The 22,638-nt window shown below is 39.0% G+C and overlaps 1 protein-coding gene across 3 annotated transcripts in view; it reads left to right on the top strand.

The window, feature by feature from the left end:
- The first annotated feature begins 563 nt into the window (after positions 1–563).
- Positions 564–22,638, top strand: part of TTK (TTK protein kinase) — a 34,359-nt gene continuing 12,284 nt past the window's right edge. Inside the window, exons 1-13 of one of the 3 annotated variants that reach the window (XM_084753613.1) lie at positions 564–689; positions 2,014–2,167; positions 5,688–5,901; positions 6,538–6,644; positions 9,102–9,245; positions 9,661–9,775; positions 9,912–9,984; positions 10,076–10,170; positions 11,997–12,084; positions 13,095–13,215; positions 16,864–17,012; positions 18,910–19,043; positions 20,865–21,012. In XM_084753613.1, coding sequence (XP_084609739.1) covers positions 2,014–2,167; positions 5,688–5,901; positions 6,538–6,644; positions 9,102–9,245; positions 9,661–9,775; positions 9,912–9,984; positions 10,076–10,170; positions 11,997–12,084; positions 13,095–13,215; positions 16,864–17,012; positions 18,910–19,043; positions 20,865–21,012 — 1,542 coding nt within the window. In that variant the 5' untranslated portion in view covers positions 564–689. Of the gene's footprint in view, positions 690–1,301; positions 1,460–2,013; positions 2,168–5,687; positions 5,902–6,537; positions 6,645–9,101; positions 9,246–9,660; positions 9,776–9,911; positions 9,985–10,075; positions 10,171–11,996; positions 12,085–13,094; positions 13,216–16,863; positions 17,013–18,906; positions 19,044–20,864; positions 21,013–22,638 lie in introns of those variants that run through there. The other 2 variants (XM_084753611.1, XM_084753612.1) reach the window with 2 other exon arrangements.

Genomic DNA, 22,638 nt, shown 5'->3' with positions numbered 1-22,638 from the left:
TGTCTCGAAAACAAAAGCCAACCAAGCCCTACCCCCAACAAAACGAAACAAATGTATGCAGCAGTAGAGCCTGTTATGTATAAAGACCATGCCACTTTCTTAAAAGGACTCGAGCATCCACAGGTTTGGGTATCAGTAAGGAACAAAGCATCTCATGTTGCCTGAAGATGAGAGTTCGGGCTACAGCTGTAGCTTCTTACATATAGCAAAACCAAGCATCAAATCCGACTACACAGCATCGCCCTTTTCTTCTTTTTCACCTATGAAGTAAAACCACAGCCAGTCAGGGGCGCTGGGTATCAGTGAGGAAGCTCTAGAGAAGCTTTTCTTCTAAGAGCAACTGAGCTCTTAACTGGGACAGCATCATGGGGGTGGGGGTGGGGGTGGGGGTGGGGATGGGGGTGGAGGTGGGGGTGGGGGTGGGGGTGGGAGTCAGGAGGGAAGAACTCAGCCAAGGCAGTCACGACAGAATCCTAACAAAGGAAAGGGCGGGTCTTGGCTTGCAGGTGGGTGCGCCCAGCCTCAACGCCGGAGGCGCGGCGGTGCGAGGAACCAATCACGACCGACGCTGCCACGTGACAAGCCGTAACCAATAGGAGCTGGCGGTGAAGGCAGCCGGGGAAATTCAAAAGTGTTTCCGGAGGGGAGTTGGGGCTCCGCTGTTGCTGTCTGTAGCTTGACCTCCTTAGGTGGGTGCGGCGGAGCGGGTGTTGCGGAGCGGCAGCTGCTGGCGGGAGGCTGCTGGGTGCTGAGGGCGGCGGCGAGCGGGCACCAGGGGCTCGGGGCGGGCGGGCGGGTGGGAGCCAGGGCGGCGGGTGCGGCCTGTGGGGCCGGGGCTGGAGATGGGGGAGCGGGGCCCGGAAGTGAGTGTGGAGCGCCGGGCTGGGCAGGACTAGCCAATGCACGTCTCCGAACCTGCCCTGTGCTGGCTGGGAGCTGGGAGGAGTGGGAGAACCCCTGGTGCCCTTCTTTTTGCTGGACTTTTACTGTTTACACTCCACGGTGGCAGTGCTGTTGAGTTAACTGAGCTGGGGAGAATCGCAGACGAGAGTGACGGGTGGAAGGACTGCAGACTGTTGACCAGCCGTAACAAAACACCACCAAATGCAGATGAGCTGTGAGCGTGTGTGCAGCACTGCGATAGTTCCTTAATCCCTGCGTTAGAATGATATCATCGCAAATCCTGGTTTTGTCGGGGAACCTACTGCTGAAAGTCAGTTATCAGTAGACTTTTCTGCTTGCATAGTACTCTCGATGTCAATATTTACTCAGGCAGAGTACATGACCAAAGGGATAACTACTCTCATCCCAAACAGATTTCTTATGTCTCCTTTATCACTATGAGATCCAAGAACAACCCCTCCCCCCCTTAATGATGAAATCTGCACACCGGCCCAGAGAAAATAATTATGGGAAAAAGTGAAAGGAAGACATGGAGTGAAATGCGCTGGATGTGGTGGTATATATGTACTCCTGGCACTTGGGAGGTGAAACAAGACCAGCCAGCTTGCTACCTAGAGAGAGCAAAGCCATCCCAGGCTCCTCAACCCTCTTACTCAAAACACAAACAAAACTCAGGGGAAACAATTTTCTTTCCTCTTTCAGTCTTTTCTTTTTTTGTGGGGTGGGGTGGGTTTTGAGACAGAGTTTCTCTTTGTAGCCCTGGCTTTCCTGCACTCGTTTTGTAGACCAGGCTGGCTTCAAGTTCACAGAGATCCGCAGCACCTGCCTCTCTTGTGCTTGGATTAAAGACTTGCTGCACAGGAAGCAATTTTTATGTGTGCAGTGTCTTCTAGATATCGTGCATTGTAGCCTCACTGTTATTATATTGGGAAGAATGGATATGTTTGGGTCGTTGAAACTTTTCTGGTAAATTTGTGTCGTTTGTTGTTTTTTGTTTGTTTGTTTGTTTTTGTTTTGCTTTGATTTTGATGCTCCACTAACACTTACCTAATGACAATTACATTTAGATATGTTCACAGAACTAATGCTTTGTTTTCTTCATTCTAAAAGATGAGTTACAATTTAGAAATGGAGGCTGAAGAATTACATGGTGGAAAATTGACAATTGACTCCATAATGAACAAAATGAGAGATATTAAAAATAAGATAAATGAAGACCTTACTGATGAGCTAAGCTTGGGTAAAGTCTGTGCTGATCCCACAGGTGAGTTTTTCTTTTCTTAAAAGAAACAAACAAAAAAAAAATTTATTGAGTGCCTCTAAGGTAAGAGATATTAACCACTGTCTGTTGCTTAAGAGTTTTTCTCCCCGTAATTGACAGTTACCCGTTAGATTGTATGTCATACTTGAACTTGTTTGGAAACATTACAAACTTTTCAGCTGTCTAGAGAGAGAGAGGGACGGAGAGAGACATGGGCATGGTAGCTCATACCTGTAATCCATCTCCTGGGAATCTGAGGCAGAAAGATCTCAAGTTTGTGGCCAGCTTGGAAAACACAGTAAAACCCTGTCTCAAAAACAACAGAAAAGAATCACTACAGCACTCGGGAGGCAGAGGCATACGGATCTCTGTGAGTTTGAGGCCAGCCAGGTCTACACAGAGAAACCATGTCTCAGAAAAGGGGGGAAAAGAATCACTATTATTAGTGTTCTCACACGTAGTTTTTTGTTTTGTTTTGTTTTGTTTTTTACTCTTCTGTTACTGCCACCTAGCTATGTTGGCTAATCTGCCTGCTATCGTACACATGTAGAGATGTAGGGTTTTTGTTTGTTTTTTGTGTTTCTTTTTTTTTTCCCCCTGTGAACTGAGGAAGGCTCATCAATCTTACTGAAGTTATATTTAATTTTTAAAATTTATTTGTTTTATGTATGAATGTTTTACTTGGAACTGGGATGGTTCCAAGGATAGATGGTTGTGAGCCACCTTGAGGGGGCTGGGAATGGAACCTGGGTCCTCTACAAGAGCACCAAATGCTTAACTGCTGAGCCATCTCTCCAGTCCACTAAAGTTGTAGTTAACTTTAACATCAACACTATTAGTTGCTATTAGTCTTGTAGCTGCACAGGCCCGACCCCCAAACCCCCCCATCTTGACCCTGTTCTACCCAGAAGTCTCTCCTAGTCCCAAATAGGTGTTTACTTTCACCTCTTCAGGCCTTTATAAATGTCTCTAATATCTTGTTTCAGATAGTTACTAAGATGGGGGTGTGTCCCCCAGCTTCTTGGATTGTTTACAGAGTCCTAATTCGTTTCATGGTGTTTCCGTGAGGGCAGAGTTTCTAGTCTGCTGTTATACCCAGTGCTTAGAATGAAGTTGGCATTTACTAATGATGTGACTGAATGCAAATGTCCATAATGCTGGTTTTTGAAGGAAGCATTAGCTCACAAGCTGAAGTGTTAGTTTCAAATGGTTGATGCCATTTGAATGGCCAACATATGGTTATTCGCAGGATTAAACACAGGTGCTCTGTGTTTCATCTCTTTAAAGTGTGGGCTAAAAACACAGATGGTGGGTCAGGAAAAATTGATAACAGTGTCTGAATGCTTAGAGAAATTTAATTCAAAAGCAGATGTGCAATAAATCAGAGGTGCTTCTGCCTGAGTGGACCCATTTTTGCATTGCTCAGCTGCTTACTAGCCTTGGTTCCAAGCACACAGTGTGTGTACTTTGCATTATACACAGTGTCCCCACCACTCGATGCCAGCAAACACTGCCTGTAAAACTTTGGCTTAAATTTTAGATGATTGCATATTGTAAATTGTCAGATTTTTAGTGTACATACAGAACTTCTTGCTCTTACGGAAATGCAATAGTTTAATGATGAAAAAACAATACTTAACATTTTCCAACTGCTATTTCTATGTGTATCAAATTACTATTATCTTTGGATTGTAATATATTAGAATATTTGATTTTCAAAATGCAGGTTTGAATTTCATTAAAAATTGTTAAATTAATTTGTGCTTGGGATTAGAACAGAATTTTCAAGAGTTTCCAAAATTTCCATAAACATATCTCTTCCATTTTGTACTACATAGCCAGCACCCTCAGCATTGATGGTAATAAAATACTGATCAAGTCTGAAAAAAACTGAAGATGCTCTGTGCCCTGCAGTTTCAAATATTCAGCCAAAATCTAATGCTTTATGTAAAAAAATAAATAAGTACATCCATCTCATTAGTTTATAGGTGGTTTGCTTTTATTCTTAAAAGATAGTAAAATTATATGTGTAACAAAGAATTATTTTAAAATAAGTAACTTATGATATTGTCAGTAAATGTTCAATTTGTATACCTACTTTATATACCTATATTGCTGGTGGTTGCTTAAAAATTAAGTTAGTGTTCAATGAAATTAAATTTAGAGTAAAAAATTGAAAGTCAGGAATAAGTTGTTCTTGTAGAAAGTAGGGAATAGTTTTGTTTGCAAATGGAGTAATAGCTTCCTTGGGAAATTATACTTTAAAAATACTTAGTAACAACTAAAATATTTTAAGTAGGAGATTGGTAGTCAAATTTCTTTCTAAACACACACACACACACACACACACACACACACACACACACACACACAAAGACAGCACTAAATAATTACAGTAGCAAGTGAAAATAACATATGGAGGATTTAACCCAGAGCTGTGTGCACTAGGCAAACCAGACTTGGTTGTTGAATGGCTTGAAACTGAACACCCAGAAGGTCGAGGTTCAAGGCCACCCTAAGCTAAATATTGAGTTGAAGGCCATTCTTGGCTAGTTGGCCCTGTTAAAAAACAGTCATCATTTGAAGTTTATATGTTCTTGGTTATAGGTTTGTCTTGTTTGTTTTGAGACAGGATTTTTCTATGTAGCCCTGGCTGTCTTGTAACTGTAGACCAGGCTCAAACTCTCAGAGATCCTCCTACCTCTGCCTCTCCAGTGCTGGGATTAGGGTGTCAACATCATGCCTAGCTTGAAGTTTAGTCTTGCTCTTACTATGTATGATGGATGGAATTTCACAGCATGAAAACGATGCCCACAGGAAGCCCTGTAGATTCTGAAGGCATGGGCTGGTAAGATCAGGAAATTAGCAGAGTATTTTAGAGAAATGTATGCAACCTGGAAAGAGAGGAAAGCCCTCTTGATTTTGTACCTTTGTATTTCTTTGGTTGTATTTTAATTAAGTTTAAGATACATGGAACTAATGTTGGATATTATTATTACTATTACTCAGTAAAAGTTATGCCTGGCCAGAGACATAACACTTCTGAAAAAGCGCTAATGAATTAGATGATTGATAGAGAATTTTCCAGTGTGAATTCTTAGTCAAAAGTAGTGAGGTAAGACCTGGAGAGATGGCTCAGTAGTTAAGAGAACTGGCAGAACACCCAAGTTCAAATTCCAGTACCCATATTGTAGTTCATAACTGTTTCTGCTTTTATGTTTATAGTTATATAATTTAGACGTTCCTAAACAGATATCTGAACATCCTCTGGCTTCCGGAAGCACCAGGCATGCATATGGCACACAGACATACATGAAAGCAAAACACCTGTACACATGAACTAACAGGAAAATAATTAGAAAATAAATAAAATCACAAAACATAATTAAAATATTAATATTACAAGGTGCTTATGTACACTGACAGTGTTGTGAATGCTTAACTATAATTTGAGGAAAATGCAGTTTGTCATTGCTGTCTATTTCTGTTGTGATTTTTTTTTCTCCCTATTCATAAAACTCAGAAACTGTTAACCAAATTATGATGGTGGCGAACACTCCAGAAAACTGGTTGAATTTCTTGCTAAAACTAGAGAAGAACAGCACCCCCCTCAATGATGTTCTTTTAAATAAGTTGATTGGTCGGTACAGCCAAGCAATTGAAGCTCTCCCTCCAGACAAATATGGCCGGAATGAGAGCTTTGCTCGAATCCAAGTGAGACTTGCTGAATTAAAAGCGTAAGTGTTAGCATTGAAACCATGTAATTCTTTACTTTATTTTATTTTGTTCTATTGGGGTTTTTTGTTTGTTTGTTTGTTTTGTTTTTTGTTTTTGAGACAGACAGGGTTTCTCTGTGTAGCCTTTGCTGTCTTGGACTCTCTTTGTAGACCAGGCTGGCCTCGAACTCACAGAGATCTGCCCAGCCTCCCCAAGTGCTAGGACAGATATGTGCGACCGCGCCCCGGCTGTAAATTGTAGGTTTTAACCCAGTACTTTTGTGTTGTTGTTGTTTTGGGTTTGTTGAGACAGGGTTTCTCTTGTGGTTCTGGCTGTCCTGGACTTTCTTTGTAGACCAGGTTGGCCTGGAACTCACAGGGATCTGCCTGCCTCTGCCTCCCAGAGTGCTGGGATTAAAGGCTTGCGCCCCCACGCCTGGCAGTACTTTTGTTTTTAATGTAAACATTTTTCTGTGACATAGATGCCTCAATGATACACAGTTTAGTCATTTCCTAAAACAGTATGCAAATATAGCCTAGTTTTTTATTTTTTACCTAAAAAGGGAATATTCCACATCTTTGAAAAGAGAAGTAATAAAGTGTGGGTAGTTGTATCCTTTTGATCATTTTAAGTGTGAGTCTAATCTTTTGTTGCAGTATTCAAGAGCCTGATGATGCTTATGACTACTTTCAAATGGCCAGAGAAAACTGCAAGAAGTTTGCTTTTGTGCATGTATCTTTCGCACAGTTTGAACTGTCTCAAGGTAACCTATGGGGTTCCTAAGTCCAGATAGTGTAAATCTGTTGTCTACTGTGTACTTGTAAAGCATACTTTTCCCTTGTAGAGAAATTGATTCCTCCTTGCTTGCTATGATAGGTCTGGGTAGACCCTATGGCCTTTCAATGCTGACTGTAGCTCTTAGACCTGAGTACAAATTGAACTGTCTATAAAAAACAACTAAATCACAGAAGTGTGGCAGTAGCACCAGATGAAAGAAAACTGTGATTGTTTTCAGCAGGGTAGATAGATAGGCTGCTAAGAGACAATGTAGCTTCCCGAGGCTTGTGCACAGGCTGCTGTGTGCATGTACAGGCTTTCTAGAGGTTTTATCAGTTCTCTAATGGAGTTTTGGCCTGAGTTAATAAGGCCTTAAATTACTGGTACTTTTCTAAGTCTTTAGGTGTACTAAAGTACTCATTTATAGGCAATTTTATCACTATTCTCAATAAACATGGATTTAGTCATTACCATATATTTTTAAAATTTTGTGAGTAACTGGAGGTTTCACATTAAATATCACTTTTAGTTTTGAAAGTTTTTCTTATGGACATTTATTGTATGCTGTGTATATTTCCACAACCCTAGCTTTTCCTACCCTCCCTTTACCTCTTTAATTACCTTTGTTGCCCTAGTCAATTTCACCTCTGCATGCATATATGTGCATGATGTTATGTTATTTTGTTGTATAAAATTTAGGACCATAAAAGAGGAAAAAATTATATTTATCTAAGGTTGGCATAATTTGCTTAATATGATTGCCTCTAGTTGCATCCATGTTCCTGCACAGGTCATAACTTTATTCTTTATGGCTGAACATAATTTTCTTGGTATGAATAATTTGTTTTATTTTATGTGTATGAGAGTTTTATCTGCATGTATGTACTTAAACTGTGTCCATGCCTGTGTACAGAGGTCAGAAGAAGGCATAGGTGGTTGTGAGCTACCATGTGGATGCTGTGAACCAAACCCTGGTCCTTGCTCATAAACACTAGCTCTGTGTATAATGCTGCAGTGAGCAATGGTGTGAAGAGTCTCTGATATGTTGAATTGCATTCCTGTGAGTAAATAAATATCCAGGAGAGGTAGAGTTGGTCATATGTTAGGTCTGTTTCTAGTGTTTGAAGAAACCTTGGAAGTGGTTTCCACAGAGATTGGACTAGTTTATATTCCCATTAGAGGTGTGTAAGAATTCTCTTTTATCCACATCTGTACAAGCATTTGTTGTTTGTTTTCTTTACTCCCGTTCTGACTGGAGTAACATGGATTGTTGATGTAGTTTAATTTGCATTTCCCTAGTAGTTAATGACATTAAACATTTCTCATGTATTTGTTGGCCACTTGTATTTATTCCTTTACACCTTTGTGTGTGTGTGTGTGTGTGTGTGTGTGTGTGTGTGTGTGTGTAGTTACTGATTTGTTGCTTAGTGTAAGTCTTTATATAATCTAGATATGAGGGCTCTGTTAGAGGCATAACTGGCCAAGATCTCCCATGGCATAGGTGGTTTCTTTACTTGCTTAACCATTTCCTTTGTTGTACAAAAGCATTTTAAAGTCATGAGGTCCCATTTACCAGTTTGGCCTCATTTCCTGAGAGCAGCTGGGGCTCTATTCAGGAAGTCCTTTCCTATTGTTAGCTCAAGTGTTTTCATGTTGGTACTCTTTATACCCTAGGTGCCACGTGCATTAGCATTATAGTTCATGGAATCCGTGATTGTTGATAATATCCTGTGGGGTGCACGATGTACACATTGAGTATTTATCAAATATTAGGGATAAAGTTTTTATTTGAAAGTAAATTTGGTAATCTCTGTAGTAGGATAATCTTTCTTGGTTATTTTGTATTTGGCAGTAGTATAGAGTGTCTAACAGGAGATGTAGGCCCCTTTACATTTCTTTTCATATAAATTCTTTTGCTAGAAGAGCCGTGTTAAGCAAACTTTCAGTTTTGGTGAGTAAATGTTACTCTGAATAGTATGTTATAACAAATGCTTGCTATTAGGGCCTGACTATAGAGAGTAGTCAGGATGTTTCTAATTGCTGTAGTTGGTGTGTGTGCTGATTTATTAAAATTTTGTTGTTTTTTCAAGACAGGGTTTCTCTGTGTAGCCTTGGCTGTCCTGGAACTCACTCTGTAGACTAGGCTGGCCTTGAGCTCAGAGAGATCCACCTGCCTCTGCCTCCACAGTGCTGGGATTAGAGCTGTGTGACATCACTGTCTTGCTTATTAAACTTGTAAATGGTGTTTGACTGAAGAACAGGAATTGCTATAGAGGTGTTTGTACGTATGAGAAGTCAGAAATTGCTTATTTGCTGATGCGATAATGTAAGTTTAATTTTCCTCCCTAGGTCCTAAAGAATAAATAAGAAGCTAGGGATGTGGGCAAACGGTGCTGTGTCAAATAATGGTTTGTTTGTTTGTTTGTTTGTTTTCTTCTCTCAGGCAATCTTAAAAAATGCGAACAGCTTCTTCATAAAGCTGTAGAGAGTGGAGCGATGCCACTGCAGATGCTGGAGACTGCCCTCCACAACCTTCACCTCCAGAGGAAGCAGCTGCTTTCAGAGCAGGACAAGAAGAGCTTATCAGGTGACTGCCAGTGGGCACTGTGCTTGCCGGGAGCGCTAAAGTTAGTTTTCAGAGTACTTCAAAGAAAAAAAGCATTTAGGTACAATGCTTAAAACCTAAAGTTAACATGTAGCTTTATAGGAAAGAGGTAAGATGGTCAGAGACAAAGATCCTTCCTGCACTGATTGTGTGTTGGTAACACTAAAAATGAATTGGTCAAAGTAAGAAAGTAGCCTTTACTCTTAAAGTAGAGGACTCACTTGTCCCTGGAGACAAAGCTGAATGTGTGGAGAGCATTGTAAGTGGCAGATGTATTGAAATGTATTGATAACCTCGTCATGTTTCCATACCCTACATGAGGGCTGTCTTTTAAAAGACCCCTATCTGTAAGATTGCTCTTTTTTGTACATGTAATCATAGTTGTCAATTTTTACAGCCTCTACAGTACTAACTGCTCAAGAGTCACTCTCCAGTTCGCTTGGACATTTACAGAGCAGGAATGTCAGTTGTGACTCCAGAGGACAGGCTGCCGTAGCCAGGGCTTTATATGGGTAAGAGTGAATTCAGCTCTCTACAAGGGTCTCTGTTGTATATCCACATATATACAATTTCACACGAGTGTAATAAGTACATTTAGCAGTATTAATAGTATCCCTGAAAAATTACAGCTATTTTCTTTCTACTCAGAGAGAACATGCCTCCTCAAGATGCAGAAATAAGTCATCAAAATCCCTTAAAACAAAATAGCAAAACTAAACGGGTAAGTCATTTGTGGTCTGCTTTGAGGAAGGTGATAGTGGTGAATTCTTTATATGCCCAATTGGTTACTTAATCTTTCAAATCATTTCTAGTCGTGCCCCTTTGGAAGAGTCCCAGTTAACCTTCTAAATAGCCCAGATTGCCATGTGAAGACTGATGGTTCGACTGTGCCAAATTTTACAAAAAGGTATGTTTGAGTTTAGGCTTTTAAAGTTTGTTTATATATAAAGATTGTTGTAAGAATATCTTACTTTCTTACTAATAGTAGTAGGGTTAATTTATTTTTCTTTGTGGTTCTGGGAAGCTGAGGGGGTTATGTATGTATGTATGTATGTATGTATGTATGTATGTATGTATATGCTAGTCAAGTTCTCTGCCATTGAGCTATATCCATGTCTATCTTTTTTACGATATCTGTATTTGAGACTAGGTTTACCAACTTTCTTGGGCTAGCCTTAAACTCTGTACCCCAGCCATAATCTGTGCCTCCTGCAATCATGGGTAATCGTGTCCACCAGACTTGGCATAATTAAAGTTTTTTTTTTTGTATTAGAAGTTATTGGGTTTTCTTTTGTTTTTTTGTTTTGGTGTGTGTGTGTCTGTGTGTGTGTTTTTTTTTGTTTTTGTTTTTTGTTGTTCTTGTTGTTCTTTGAGATATGCTCTCCTCCTGCCTCTGTCTCTTGAGTGTCGGATTTACAGATATGTACCACCATGCCTGGCTAAAGTGAGTTTCCAAATGCTGTCAGGAATAAATTTGTAAATAGAAGAAGTGACTTCAGTTTTACCTCATTAAAATATTTGAGGATCTATTAAATAATAGGGAATATATTGGAAAATTACCAAGTTAACATGGCGTACGGAAGCTATGAAGAATGAAACTTGTGGCATTTGAGTATTCCTTGTTAATGAGTAGTACCTCTGGAAGGATGCTTATCATAGTGTGTGAGAATCTTCAGAGCAGGGATTGAAGGTGGTTTGAAAATAGACAGTATTTAGTCCACTAATGGGCTAACTAGCAGTTAGTGGGGAAGATGGTGAGTTCACTTACTGTTCAGAGCTCAGGCCTTCAGGAAGATAGAGGCTGCGAGCATAGCCCTGGTAGAGCACTGCTAGCCACACGCACGCCCCAGCCGCAGTCAGCACTGAAAACATAGAATAGTAAGTTGGCTGCTGAGTGAAGTGGTGCAGATCTGTAATCTCATCTAGCAGGACGGCTGATCCAAGAAAATCTTTTAAATTACCCTGTGCAGCACAGTAAGAATCTGTCTATTAAAAAAATAAATATTATAGGTTCAGTAAAGAAGCATCATTTGTCACATGTATCTCAATTTGAGTGTCTACTCCCATATAAGAAATGGGAATGTGCTGGAGGTGGTGGTATGTGCTAATAAAACTGAGAAACAACTATTTTAGTGGGGACTTAAGTAATTGAATTTCTGTTGTGTTTAGGCTTTGAATAAGTATTGATGGCTAAAAGGCTATTCACATTTAAGTTACACATTCCTGTTATTTTGTCTTGTTCCTCCATTTCATGGACTTAGGTGAAGCATACAGGAGATTTTCTCCCACTCTAAAAATAGATTGCTTTAAACCCTCCTCACCCCCCACTTAGTCAGGCTCTTGATGCTGTTTATGACAGACAGTGTCCAGCGTGGAGAGATCCACATGGCACTTCATTGCATGTTCTTATCCTTCATCTGTGTGCAGCCTGAAATGGAGTTTCACCTGCAGACTTTTCCTTTCCCACATTCTTATCTTAGGGTCAGCTATAACTTGTTAGGTAATGAAGGGACTGGCAGTCATCTATTCTTCATCAATTTTGTCATTGCCCAGTACTGATTTTTAAGCATAGTCACCCTTGCATTAAAATTATGTTACTTTTAAAGATGCCTTTTAAACAAATGCTTGTAATTCAAAGTGTGTATGTACCAAGTATGTGTATTTAAAGCCAGTTTTAAGATGGAAACAAGTGATTTTATGTTAACAGTTAAAATCTTTTTGTCTCATGGGTAGAAAGGTATCTGCATCAGAATACCGAGATTCAGTTATGCCTGGATCCAAATCAAGTGGAAATGATTCCTATGAATTGAGAGGTTTAAAGGTAATTTCAATTTTAAATGTATGTGAAGCAAAGGTTCCTCGTCTGGAATCCATAGAGCTTTCTTCAGAAAGAGGATCTAGTGTTGGTGAAACCATGAGATTTGAGACTACTCCCGAGGGTAGCATAGCAGTCCTGAACTGTCTTTCAAAGACTAAGGTGTTACAGCAAGTATCAATCATCTTTTAAAGAGGCATGAGGTACATTAATTAGGCATATGTTTAAATGGATTTGTAGGCCTAGGTCTGGGTATCAACATAGGAGCTGTTCCCTGGCTTTTGTTTTTGGTATGTTTAATCACATGATTCTGACAAAGTATCTTCAAACCCAGAGCATATGTTGGTGGCAGAGGTGAGAGCATAAATATCAAAGTTAATCTGCTCTGGCCCACCTTTGTTACTTTACAGACATGACTAGTTCCAGATGCAGTGATCTGTGGGGATTCTAATATTCCTAGTATACTTGGCTTCAGTCCCTGGCATTGTGATGTGAATTTTCAACATTACAAGCTTTTATCTTGAGGTTATATAAATGTTAATTTTTACTAGTATTGTTGTTATTTTGGTAATATAGTAAAATTGGGACGGGGGAAAAATTGAGACAGGGATTTGGCTCAGCATTAGAACACTTAACCATATGTGAGGCTCCAAGTTTGATTCCCAGCACTGCAAAACCTGTAAACACATACTAGATAAAAAGTAAAACCATGTAAACAAGACACATTTTATCTTGTCATCAGGCTTATTCTGTGTTGGATACAAATTTTCTAACACTTCCTTTTTTGAATGAAGTATAGTGTAGCAGTTCAGTAATATTAACCTTAATTGACCTTTCCAATTGTAGTGAATAATTGAGGAAGTTAAAGGGGGAGTTTGTGAGCCTACTCAAATATGAGAGATAGTTTGCAAGCAATCCTTTCACTTAGCTTTATTATATTGAACAGTAAGACAAATGAGTACGACTGCTGTTTATGGAACATTATCTTATTTGAAATCTTTCTGCTTTTTGTGTAGCCCATTCAGTCTATCCATTTCAAAGACTCTCTGGTGTTGAGTGAAAAGAGTTCTGAACTTATGTCTGATTTAGTAACCCTGAAGAGTAAAGCAGAATCAAGTCTTCTAACAAAATTGGAAGGTAAGTGCTCAGGCACACAACCTGATTAAACACAGCGGGCTGTTTACAAAAGACAGACATGAAAGTCATTTCTTGGAAATAAAAAGTGTTCTGTGGGTGAGAGGGAGGGATAAGAGAAGTTAACCATGGCTTGAAAATGACTAAAATTCGTTCTATTGTGTTTGAAACTATCAAAGAATAACACACCTCACATGCATAGCGGAGATGGCTCTATGGGTAAACTGCTTGCCATGTGTGCATGAGGACCTGAGTTCAAATCTCCAGAACCCATCTAAAGTTCAGCTTGATAGTACAGGTCTGTAACCCTGACATTCCTATAGTAATGGGAGGCAATCCCCTGGCGCTCACAGGCTTTGCATTCTGATGCACACAGCACAGAACAACAAGAGACCCTGTCTTGAACAAAATGGAGGACAAGAACTGGTGCCTGAGGTTTTTCTCTGACCTCTGTGTGCTCACACACACAAATATGCACACATATCTTACATATAAAAGTTCACATAGCTTGAGAAAACAGATGAGATAATTTTGATTATAAAATTTTGTATTCCTTTATTTTCCATATTAATTTTTTTATGGAATGTATGAAAAGTACTGAATCCTCTAGAAGAGGAAGGCATTGGCCGAAAGGGCGCATAAAATCAAGGGAGGAGGGAAGATATAATGGGTTGGAGTTATTTTATCAGAGCACAAAAAAGCAATTTCTATGTCATAGACCACTCTCTTTTTTTTTTTTTTTTTTTTTTTTTTTTTTTTTTTTTGGTTTTTCAAGACAGAGTTTCTCTGTGTAGCCTTGGCTGTCCTGGACTCACTTTGTAGACCAGGCAAACTTTAGTTTTCCATTCTATAGATACTGTAATAAATGTTCTCGGGACTCAATAATTTTAGGACTGGGGGTCCCAAAATTGCAAATCAATTGTGGGATGTATATAGAGTAGATAACACTTGGTGTGGAATAAATGTAAAGAGTGTTAGGAGAGATGCAAGTAAAGTGCTGTGAGAATTTAGGAGAGGGAAATTTTGGGAACCTAATTTACATTAGGGAAAAGTATGGAAAGATATTTGAAAGAGAAGAAATTGGAAAACCCATTAACATTTAAGTGGGGGCTTACAGTAGTGGCCCTCAGCTGGGGGGAATAGGCTAGGCTCAAGAATACAACATATAAACAGGGCTGTTCAGTGGGGCTGAGCACTGGAGACAGGTGGTGCACAGTGGGAAGTCAGACTGACTCTAGTGACATTCTTACACTTCGTGTTTTTAGGCCTCCAAAGTAAGCAGCTGCTTTCATGGGAGGACCGGGTTTTATCGGGTGACCTTGAGTGTGTGCTGTTGCTTTCCTGAAGATGGATGCGACAATATCTTAACTGTAGGAAGCCCACAGTCCAGATTGCACTGTGTCTCCCTTGTCCACTTGTCATAGAGCTGAGGAGGACTTTGAAGCCAAGGCTTGCCCTCCTGCTTGCCTGGTGCGTTCCCGGTTTGAATCCTGGAAGCCTAGCGCCCAGGAAAGTGTCCCCGTTGTATCTCTCCAGTAATTAAATAGTCCTTTATTCTCTACCTTGGTGTTGACTGCGAACAGATTCCTAATCTTGGTATTTGTTGGAAACTACTTTTGTGTTTTCTTGTCCTCTTTTGATACCATTGTGAAAAGTCACCTTTATCAAATATGCCTGTTAATAGTGCTCATTTGATGAAAATAGAGTTTTGAATTTCTGTGCATTCTTACTTCCAGTCTTTGCTGTTATACTTTCTCTTATTTTAAAGAAGGTTTGTGGCAGGATCCTAAACATATTTACTGATTTTAGGCAATCGTTTTATCTTTCATCTTTACATTCAATTTTGCTTGAACTTGATATGAACATAAATAAATATGTTAAGACTTGTTTTTGATTTTTTTCATACAGATGTCTACTTGAGCCAGTGCTATTTTTTAATTTCCTCTTTTCCCTGACTAGAAACTTGGGGGATTCTGTGTTGCTATTTGGTTTGGGATTTTTTTTTTCTCTGTTTCTTAGTTATGTCACTACAGTGAGACTTGATGCCTGTTCATACTAGTATGTGTCTTCAGTTTTGTTATTTAGGATTATTTTAGTTCTTACAGGGTTCGGAATTTCCATAACTACACTAGGTTCAATGAATCATTTTCCATTCTTTGGAAAATGGAAGTTTGATTGAGAAGCAGTTGACCCTATAAGATATCTAAGGCAAACTGTCATCCTCACTCTTGAGCTTTTCAGTCCACTAGCTTGGCCCGCTTTCAATCACTATTACACTGAAAGAACTGTCTTCTCTAGACCTCTGTGTATATTGTGGCAGATTCATCCTAGGATAGCTGATATTTTTGGTGTTGTGATAATGAAAGGTAACTTTTGCTTTACAAAATTTTTGTGTTCAACTTTATTGCTGGCATATATTTTTTTTTCACTTAGATAAACTGTCATTGTTAAATTTCACTGAACAATTTTAATAATTTCCTTATGTATTCTTTAGGGTATTTCTTGTTTGTTTGTATGGTTCTTTTACTTATTCTTTTGAGACAAGGTCTCATTATAGGCTGCCTGTCTTCAAACTCACAATTCTTCTGCCTCAGCCTGTTAAGGACTGGAATTACAGGCATGTTCTACAATGCTCAGTCTGTGGGTGCTAGTAGGCCCACGATCATGTTTGAAAACAGTGTGTCCTTTTTCTTCCCGATTGTTTTTATTTTGTGATTCTTCATCTTCTAACAGGCCAGGGTCAGGATTTCTAAGAGGATGGTAGGTACACTCTTGCCTTACTATTTCAAGGGGACATTTTCAGTATCTTAACACTTGGAGTGATAGCTGCTATAGATTTTTATTGTTGGCTTTTTAAAAATCTTGTTCTGTAGGGCCTATTTTAGACCTAGGTTATTTATATTTTGTGTGTGCCTGTGTGGGTGAACATAGAATTTTATCATATGCCCTTTTGTTGCTGAGTTATTCATATATTTATTTCTGATTATAGCCAGATAACTGGTTTTTCAGGTGTTTAGCCAATAACATTTCGGGATGAATTATATTTGGATGTAACTTATTGTCTTTTATCAATTGTTAATATTTTGATTAGAGTTTAGAGTTTTGAAGTTCATTGAATAGTAAATATGTTATTGACATATTTGTTTATAGCCTTTTAAGACAGTCAGTTATAAGCTAGAGGATAATAAAATCTGTTGTTTAAAATAGAGGTCCTAGAACATTAAATGGTAAATTAGCTTCTCTCTATTAGTAAGACTTTATAATATTTACTAAAAACCAGAAGCACTTAAGTCTAGAATAGGCTCTGATGAAACTTTTAAAACTTTAGGCAAGTTAGTGCCTTGCAGTTTGTAAACCTGACTCCTTCCTCCCTTTCCACTTTTAAATAACTTCTGCTATTTTCAGAGTAAAAATGAAGTATAGTTTATACCACATACCTATTGCTCACGCTTACTTGTTTATTGGAGGTTTATTTTGTTGAGGTAGGGTTTCTGTATACTGCCCAAGCTGGTGTTAGACTCCCTGGCTCAAGCCATCTTCTCCTACTTCAGCCTCCTGAGTAGCTGGGACGACAGGTGGGTGCCACTACTCCTGACCTTAATTACTTTTATAATCAGATGTTAATTTTGTATGATAACAATAAATTTTCAGAAACTAAAGTGCATCAGGAAGCAGAGATTCCAGAAAGAAGGCACAAACAATGGCCATCGGCAAGGAAGACAGAGAGTGTGAGCCAGAACCCTGCTGCGCTCTCACACCAGTGGCACATCCCAGACGTAACCCCAAAGGCTGATAAAGAGGTGACTTCTGTTTACTTAAAGTACATTACTGTCTTTAGTAATATGTGTCTGCAGTTGGTGGATATGTTGGGTATTTGTGCCATATTTAATGTAATAGTTTATTTATAAGATGTTATTTTTCAGAATACCATGATCAGTAGCACCTATAGGTTCAATAAGAGCACACGTGAGGGTAAATTCTTTCATCAGTGTTATTAACAGACTGTTATAGCTTTGTTATTTATTTATTTCTTTGTTCATTTATTGTATGTATGTGGGTGTGTGCCTGTGAATGCAGGTCCCTATGGAGGCCAGAGGCATTGGGCTTCTTAGAGGTAGAGTTACAGGTGGTTGAGAGGGGCCCAATATGTATGCTGGAAATCTAACTCAGATTTTCTCCAAGAGTAATATAGTTTTTTAACCATTGAGCCCTTTCTCTAACCTTACACCTACCTAGGTTGATAGTTAAGAGAACTGAACACATATATCCATAAAAGTACTCGGAAATTAATATTTGCAATTATATTCATAGAATATTTTCAATTATAAGGATGAATATATTCATAGTAGAATGTTCATATCTGTACCAAAAATAATATCTATACTATGTAGTAATGGAGTATTACTAATAAATCAATGAACTACTGATACACACTTAGAACTTAAATGAGCCTTCAAAAAATGCTAAGTGTAAGAAATCTACCTCACCGGATGCTGTGATGCACAGCTGTAATCCCATCACTCGGAGAAGCAGAGTCAGGTGGATCTCTGTGAGTTTGAGGCCACAACAAAACCAAATTATACTAAGCTCTGGGTTATACAAAAGCCAGCAACTTCCTGATTTCTGCTAGCTTTTATACCCATCTCTTGTAAACCAGTCTCATAGCTGGCCTTCAAATTTATAGCTCCTTTCTAATGACTGTTTCTTTCATGGTAGCCAAATATACTTACGTCTTCAGTTCTTATTTCCAAAATACCAAAAGCAAACATCTCGCTCTGATCACTCTCTTTAAAATTTTCATTGCTCAGTAACTTACTAGAGCCGTTTCTTAATCGCATATTCTTCACTAATTCTAGTGAACATGCACACACTCAAACGTTTCGGTGAGGAGGTCTTAAATGAAAGGAAATGTTTTGGAGAGGTATTTTAGCCATTTTTAAAAATAAGAGGACTCCAGTACAGAAAGTAGAATAGATTTATCCATTGTGATTCTTGGGCATAATAAGGTCTTAAGGTCTGAAACGATAATAGAAATCACTATGGTATAAGTGCAAATGCATCCTAAAAACTAAAACTGTCCCCAGATTGAAGTGAATCTCTAGGTAGTAGATTGCAGAGTTTCTAAACACTTTGTAAAAATTTAACACATAATAGTTCTGATACAAAAAAGATGCTGGGTCTTGTTAAATAAGTTTGTGTGCCTTCCTGATGTATAACCAGTTTGAGTAGAGTTTGCAATAAAGGAACTGTACTAAAATTGACTAAAAGTTGTGGGGGAGAGATAGATTAGTAAACGCTTGCTGCACAAGTGTGGGGACCTGAGTGTGATAATGAGCAGCGTGGTGGCATGTGCTTGGAATCTCAGCCAACGCCAGGGAAACAGGTGGCTCCATTGTCTCATTGGCCTACCAGCCCAACCTAGCATAATCTGTGAGCCGCAGGTCCAGCATGGAGACTTCTCTCAAAATACGGGGCGCATGGCATCAGAAGAAAAACACCCGACGTTGACTTCTGGGCTCTACCTGCACATGTCCAAATGTGCATGAACACCTGCATGCATGCACACAAACATGCGTATGCCCACCTGTATGCTTTGACGTTGACATTTTTATTATCTTAAAGATTATATTTATTAAAGTGTTATGTCATTGTCTAATTTAAAAGCTAAGTCATGGAATTTTAAACTTATTTTAGCAGAAATGTACCAGTGTTGAGCAGCTTGCTCTTTCCGTTTCAAAGCAGTCACCGCCAGCCACAGTTCCTAAGTGGATTTATCGAAAGTCTGCTTGTGAGACACCTAGTAGCAATTCGTTGGACGATTACATGAGCTGGTAATTACCTTTTGCACCCAATGCAAATGCCAAGTGGTAAATAGAAATAAGACAGACTTTGGGACTAAACTGAATTGAGTTGAATCTGCTCTTTTATTTTGGGACTTTAAAATTATTGTGTTTTCCCAACATCAGTGTTTGTCACCTGTAAAATGCAAAGGGGAAAGTGGTTATGACTACATATATAGTCTTCATGTATAACTCTATTTTTAAGGACTGTAGAAGTATTCTTTGTCATATTATAATCTTACTTACAGCTTGGGAATCTAAGAATGTAGTCTGCCTTCCTTTTGCTTAGGAACACATATGCCTCTCTAATTGAGAAACATCTTAAAGGAAGTTTAACATTCTTAGAAGGATGGATAAATATTTCAGTGTATGAAGTGGTTAATAGAATGGTATGGCCTCTGAATGAGGTCAGATGTTAATTCACATAGTTTGGAAAATATTCAAAGATATAGGACGTGGAACAGGAATGAGGGATGTGTGAGGAAATTAGATGGTCAGTACTGATAAAAAGGAACATAAAAGATATTGCAAAAGAAAATGAGGTATATTTCAAAGAAAAAAATAACCTTCAACCACTGGCTACATTTTTAATGTTTTATGGGATAACAACTCTATAATGCCTTTGCTTTTTATTTTTAGAATGTCATTTTTGTTGTTGTTTTGTTTTTTAGGGTTTTTATTTGTTTTCAAGATGGTTTCACTGTAGCCCTGGCTGTCCTGGAACTCACTCTGTAGACAAGATCCCTTGAATTCAGGGATCTGACTGTTGGCTTTAAAGGCATGTGCCACCACCACCTGGCGAGAATGTCATTTTGTACCCTTATTAGAACTATCCTTTCTATAACCAGTTTCTCATCTATTTAATACAATTGTATTAGTCCCTCATTTTATTACATATAGGATATTCAAAGAATGATTGCTAGCTAAATAATAATGTATTTCTTAAGATATTTATATGTGTATGTTGCATGCTCACCTGTATATGCAGGTACACATGCATGTCCTTGCAGGCCAGAGGGGAATGTCACCCTACAGCTTGTCCCCTTTAGATAGGATCTCTCATCGAACCTGGGTCTAGACTGGCAGTCAGCAGTGCTTGTGCCTCTTACCCCCACACTTTGCAGTTACAGGCTTGCACATAGCCATGCCCAACTCTTAAATGGGTGTTAGCAATTTTGACTCAGGTCCTTATGCATGCACAATAGGTGCTTTTGTCCTCTGAGCCATCTTTCCAGCCCCAGATTATTTATTGTTAACATTTTTAGAAGGTTTTTTTTTTTTTTTTGGTGTGTGTGTGTGCGTGTGCGTGTGCGTGTGTGTGTGCGCGCACGCCAATGACTGTTTACTGACATGGAAGATACAATAGAATACAAAGGAAGCAAAGTGGGAGTGTGTTCTGAGCAGACACAAACTGGAAGACCGAACCCCTCTGGTGACATAATTGGCTTTTAGCTATTTCTAGCAGACTTTCTCAGAACATTATTGTTTAAAAACAGTTCTAAAAATCTGTGTTCAGTTATAAGCTAATCTTTGTTTTGGCTAAACTGTTAAAAGTTCTCCTTACTCCATACTTTTAGTTCCGTCTTGTTTATTTTATTAATGAGGATTTCTTGTTGGAGGATTGAAAAATCGGTTTAAGAACAGTTTTCTCCCAATTAAATATCTGGTGGTGATGTGAGTAGAGCTCTGATGGTAAATTAGTTACTACAGCAGCGTTAGGTTCGTGTGATTCTTTCAGAGTACATGAAGACTTAAAATCTTCCTTTTAATTTTTTAATAGTTTATATTAAAGAAATGAAAACTCTTTTCTAGTTTTAAGACCACAGTAAAGAATGACTTTCCACCTGCCTGTCCATCATCAACACCTTACAGCCAGCTTGCCTGCCTCCAGCAGCAGCAGCAGCAGCAGCAGCAGCAGCAGCAGCAGCAGGCACTCAGTACTCCTCTTCAGAACTTACAGGTTCGATGAGCATGTTATGGTGGCACATGTTAAGGTGGAGTCAGCTCCCTAGGTTCTGCTTTCACAGTGTCTAGTTGTTAGGGAAGGTCTTCAGAGCCTGCCCATCCTTAGGTAACTTTTTGACATTTTTGATAAGGGTGTGTCTCTCACAGGTTCTAGGTGAGTAGGCCCAAGGATCCAATTAGAATAGTTTAATAAAACATGTCCTATAATGGAGCTTAATTTCTATTTGTAAGCAGCTTCATTTTCTTTGTTAATGTGTAATTCATTTGGAAAAGAGAATAGTGATCTGAAGCACTTAGAATGCATTATGATTGTTGTAAACTAAGATTTTGCTGACAGTGAATTACCATTTGATTAAAAAAAAAAAAACCTAATACCAAGTGACGGAAATTACTGTATAGTGCCTCTGAGCGCAGTGCGAACATGGGTCTGGTAGACAGACTTCATGGACGTGATTCCTGGCCTCGCTGTTCATCAGCTGTGCAATCTTTGGCAAGTTACATGAGCTCTTTGTACCCATTTCATCATGTATAAAATGGAGAAATAACAGTACCTACTGGTAGAATTGTTGTGAGGATTACACTAATTCTATGTGTAACTCTTAGAGCAGAGCGTGGCCTGACACTCAAAGTTGACTAATGTTGACTGCCATTGTTATTTAACTGAAATAGCTGAAAGAGTGATCATCTGTTAAAACCAATTGATTAAAAAGAATTGACAAAAGTAGAAGAATGGTTACCTACCTGGGAGGAAGGAATTGGGGAGTTGTTTCTGGGTGATAAGATGAGAGTTCCAGTATTTGATGACAAAACATTCTGAAGATGGGCAGTGATGTTTTCACAATGACCAGGCTACCTACTACCACTGAATTGTAATTAATATATTATATGTATATTTTGCCACTCAAAAAATGAACAAAAGATTGCTTGACAATAGATTATATATGGAAAAACTTGATAGTATCTACAGGTTGGAAATTATATAAGATGTTACAAAGTAAAAGGAAAAAGCCTGGCATGGTGGCACACAGCGCTCGGAAGACAGAGGCAGAAAGATCTCAATGAATTTGAGGGTAGCCTAGTCTTCATAGCGGGTTCCAGGGCACCCAAAGTTACGTAGAAAGACCCTTTCTCCAGACAGATTTATGTTGATTCAAGATGCTTATTGACCTTTTAGTGCTAACAGACCAATAAAGTCTATAAGGTTTACTCAGAAGTGACTGGAGACGGGGCTTGGAGCTGTTCTAGAGGAGGCCACTGTCAGGAGGGACTTGAAAAAGGGTCAGGTGTGGCCTAGCACTTGGGAAAGGAAAGCAGCGCTCAAGGCTTCACTGGGCTTTAGGAAGTTGTGGGTGGGATAGAGAAGTAGTCTGGAAGGTCTGGCCCCGTGAGGAGGTGGGCAGGGATGAGCTAAGGATGTCAAAGTGATTATTCCCTAAGACATGCCATTTAAGGAGGAACAAAGAGAGCACAAGGGAAGCAGCTCTGGCTTAAACCAAGTCTCAAGAATAAAGAAATTAGAATCCATCTGTCTGTTTCTATAGATTGCATGACCATTTCTATCATTTTGGATTTAAAACATGACTCAGTTAAACTGAAGTTTATTCAGACTTTGCTTGAATTT

Source organism: Acomys minous, assembly GCF_964271855.1.
Source record: "Acomys minous genome assembly, chromosome: 13".
Classification (NCBI taxonomy): Eukaryota; Metazoa; Chordata; class Mammalia; order Rodentia; family Muridae; genus Acomys; species Acomys minous.
This window is presented reverse-complemented; position numbering and strand designations above follow the sequence as displayed.